Genomic DNA, 4,081 nt, shown 5'->3' with positions numbered 1-4,081 from the left:
GCAGACGTGCTGGATGCACGGTGAGCGCCGCCTCCTCTCCCTGCAGCTCACCGTGTTGAATGCCGGGCGACGGTACCTGGGTGTCGAGGACCTGGCTGGGAAGGTCTTTGTCACCTCTGGGCTGGGCGGAATGAGTGGCGCTCAGGCCAAAGCCGCCGTCATCGTGGGGTGCATCGGCGTGATAGCGGAGGTGAGCCCCGCGGGAGCTCTGCGCTCAGTCTAGAGCCGCCCCCACTCAGCCCTCTCCTCTCCTGTGCTGCCCGCCACCCCCCAGCCCTCCGAGCCTCCCAGGGTGGGATCCCAGCCTCCTGCCTTCAAAGTGCCCATCACTCTCCGCGGCAATGCCTGCTGTGCAGACATCGGTGGCTCTCAGGCTCCCTCCGGTAGAGTCAGGGGGAGGAGGCGGGGAGCTTCAAGAGCAGCCTGGGTTGGGTGGGGGGGTACCCTTCTCATGGGAGGTTTATTTCCTGCTCCCGGGGGGACAGAGGAGGTACAGGGTGTCTCTTAAGCAGCTTTTACTTGAAATAATCAATATGCCAAAGCGGCACATTTTGGGGGGGCCTTGCCCTTGGCCCCTACATGGGAAATAAGTTACAGCAGCTAATGTGAGCTCGTCCCCTGGAATCTGCAGGAAAATAGCCTATTTTTAAAAAAAAATTTTTTTAAATGCTGGAATTTTATTTTGTTTTATTTTATTTTAATATTTTTATTTATTTCTAGGAGAGAGAGAGACAGTGTGAGCAGGGGAGGGTCAGAGAGAGAGGGAGACACAGACTGAAACAGGCTCCAGGCTCCGAGCTGGCAGTCAGCACAGAGCCCGACGCGGGGCTCGAACCCACGAACCGCGAGATCGTGACCTGAGTGAAAGACGGACGCTCAACCGACTAAGCCACCCAGGCGCCCCTATTTTTTAAAAATTTTAATGTTTTTTGGGGCGTCCGGGTGGGCTCATGATCCTGCAGTTCATGGGTTCAAGCCCAGTGTAGGGCTCTATGCTGACAGCTTAACACCTGGAGCCTGCTTTCAGATTCTCTGATTTTTCTCTCTCTGCCCCTCCCCTGCTTGTGCTTGGTCTCTCCCAAAAATAAAATGAAAACATTAAAAAATTGTTTAAATGCAGCAGTATTTTTTAAAGCGTTTGTCACTGAGAGAGCAGTAAATATTTGCAATAAAATTCCCAAATAGCAGTAAGCAATTCTAAAGAGAGAGAGACAAAGAGAAGGCTTGGTGATACACACCTTTGTGATTTATATTTAGTTGATTCTAAGCCTGCGTCATACTTTCTTATACTTCTTAGGAGCCCACCTGGCTGCTGATAGTAGAAAATCAAACTGCAGCTGCTTACACAAATAAGGTTTTAGTTTTCTCACACAGCCCGCACTGCTGGCATTGTGTCAGCAGCTCGGCGACGTCAGGGCCAACATCTCTAGATTCTCTGGGGTTTCCCTCGTGCATTCAAAATAGCTGCCCCCGCCCCAGCCATCCCATCCACATTCAAGGCAGAAAGAAGGAAGAAGGGAAGTACCGCCCAGGGCTGACTTGATTTTAGCAGGAAGATGATGCCTAGGAAGCGCGTTCTTTTCCCTCATTGGTCAGTTTGGGCTCAAATGGAAGTTCTTCCTACAAGGGAGGCTGGAGACAGTGCAGAGTAGCTGTGGTTACCTTGGACTGGGGACACGGTGTCGCCCTGAAGACCCAGGTTCTGTTGAGCAGGAATGCAGGAGGGGGAAGCAGCTCGTGCACCTGTTACAAAAGTAGGCGACCCGCACGGGGGACGGCCCCCTCCCGGTGGAGGCCGGCATGCCCGTGGCTGACCGGGTGGCCCTGTGTCTCATGGTCCCAGGTCGATAAAGCCGCCCTCGTGAAACGCCACCGGCAAGGATGGCTGATGGAAGTGACCGACAGCTTGGACCACTGCATTGCCAGACTCAGGTACAGCGCCTGACCTGGGCGTGGAAACATGGGGAGGCCGCAGGAAGGGGCTGGGCTGCTTCACGTGGGCCGAGCCACAGGTGGGCACCTCGCCACGTGGCCCCACCTGGCGGCCGCATAGTGCCCGCGGAGGGCATGCAGGACATCGCCGGACGGGTCTTCTAATTCCACCGGAGGCGGAAGTTCCGTTTCGGGCCGGTTGCCGGTGCTGGGGCGGCGGGGACCTGGGGCTCGGGGTCAGGCACCTGCTGGTGGCCAGACGCTTGCTTCCCTCGGTGTCCCTGATACTCAGGACAGGCCGAGCGAAGTCTGTGCCTTGTATTTCTCACTGCTGTGGCCTCAGTGCCCCGCCCAGAGCCTGGCACAGAGTAGGTGCTCATCTCAGCCGTTGGGGGGAAATGAAACGGTGACCGGTGGAAAGCTGTCCCTCAGTCTGACTCCATCGGTTTGGGGGTCAGCCCCTCTCCCCCCCCGCCCCCGCTTGCGGTCTGGCTGTTGGGGGATGGGTGTTGGCAACACTCGCCTCCGGTTTGATGTCTTCTGAGGCATTTTAGCGGGAACGGGGGAAAGGACTGCCCTGGGGGCTGCTGATCTCTCGGCATTTTTGAAGCATCCTCTCAAACACTACACTGCGCAGGCCTGAGCCGTGTTCGGGGGGCTTGGAGGAAACTCTAAGGACGCGCCCCATTGTGAAATGCCCCCATTACTGGGATGGGATACTTCCGGACGCTGATCTTCGAAAAATGCTAGTTTGACCCCCTTGCACCGCTGTGTGAAGCTCTCAGATGAGCTCCCGTTAAATACAGGAGAAGTTCCAGACTTCTAAGAGGGACGCAGATGGGTTCGGCCTGTCTGGTCACACTCCTGCGGGAGACCTAGACGGCCGCGGAGGGAGCCTCGGGGTGGGGGGTCCCGGGACCCCGCGCCGGGCTTGTGGCGGACTCAGTCTCCGTCTCCGCTCTCCACCGCTCCTCGTCCCTGCCCTGGGACTCTGGGCCCCATGCCCGCTTCGATTTCCTCGAGCTCCCAGTGGGTTCACGCCGCCCACGTGTGGCTGTTTCTGACACCTCTCCTAGCGGGGCCGGCTTTACGTGTTAAATCTTTGCTTGTCCTTTTATTTTTCTAAACAACGTCTGGGATCATCGTTAGTGACGTCTGCCATCTCAGGGTCGCCTCGCACGCGTTCTAGAACTGTCCCGATCAGAGCGCTAACGGCAGGAGCCCCGATTCTGTGAAGTTTGCTCCCAGTATCGTGGCGGGTGTGGGTTTTCCTCTACGGGGCAGGCATGGCTCTGCTCCCATCACGGTGCCGGGTCCTCACAGGACCCGCGTCAGAGGGCCCCGCGCCTCCAGCCCTGGGCTGGCGCCGCGTTTCGGTGTCTCCAGGGCCATCGCTGCGCTCTCGGCAGCGTGGTGCTGGCGGGCAGGCGCCACGGGCCATCTGCTCTGCTCTTGTGCCCTTGCAGGGAAGCAAGGAAGAGGAAGGAGGTGCTTAGCCTCGGTTACCATGGCAATGTGGTGGATCTCTGGTAAGTGGGGCATGGGCTCGGGCAGCCGTGGGGACCCTGCGTGAACGTGGCCCTGCAGACAAGGTACTGATGGTGGCTGCTTCCCCAGACGGGAAGTTTCCACTGCTCTGCCCGAGTCTCTGCCCCGAGCTCTCGAGGCCCAGAGCCCGGCCCGAGCTCAAGGCAGCCTGCCTTCCCGCAGGCGTTCTTTCTCCCCGAGAGGGGAGGGCAGGCCCCTCCCGGCTGGGCCGTGACCTTGGGCCCCAGGCGCTGCCTGCCCCGCCCCCGGCACTGACCGATCGCCTCCCGTCGTCCCCAGGGAGCGCCTGGTCCACGAATTGGACACGACGGGGGAGCTCTTGGTGGACCTGGGCTCAGACCAGACATCCTGCCACAACCCGTTCAACGGTGGCTACTACCCGGTGCAGCTGGGCTTCGCGGACGCCCAGAGCCTCATGGCCTCCGACCCTGCCGCGTTCCGGAGCCTCGTCCAGGAAAGGTGATGCGGCCCGGGGCTCCTCGGGCGGGGCGGGGGGGGCACACACAGCCGGCCGGAGCCTGGAGACCCCAGGGGCCGGCGACACCCGGGGCCTCTCTGAACCGTCTCCTCCTCTGTCGGACGGGGTGGACCGGCTGAGCTC

General features: G+C 59.6%; 1 protein-coding gene across 1 annotated transcript in view; it reads left to right on the top strand.

The window, feature by feature from the left end:
• Window positions 1-4,081, top strand: part of UROC1 (urocanate hydratase 1) — a 33,178-nt gene that overhangs the window by 9,994 nt on the left and 19,103 nt on the right. The window contains exons 8-11 of the mRNA XM_077780817.1: window positions 47-190; window positions 1,844-1,932; window positions 3,399-3,461; window positions 3,760-3,939. Coding sequence (XP_077636943.1) covers window positions 47-190; window positions 1,844-1,932; window positions 3,399-3,461; window positions 3,760-3,939 — 476 coding nt within the window. The remainder of the gene's footprint in view (window positions 1-46; window positions 191-1,843; window positions 1,933-3,398; window positions 3,462-3,759; window positions 3,940-4,081) is intronic.

This window comes from Crocuta crocuta, unplaced genomic scaffold (assembly GCF_008692635.1).
Source record: "Crocuta crocuta isolate KB4526 unplaced genomic scaffold, BGI_CrCroc_1.0 scaffold299, whole genome shotgun sequence".
Classification (NCBI taxonomy): Eukaryota; Metazoa; Chordata; class Mammalia; order Carnivora; family Hyaenidae; genus Crocuta; species Crocuta crocuta.
Note: the sequence above shows the minus strand (reverse complement) of the source record. Positions and strands in the feature narration are given on the sequence as shown.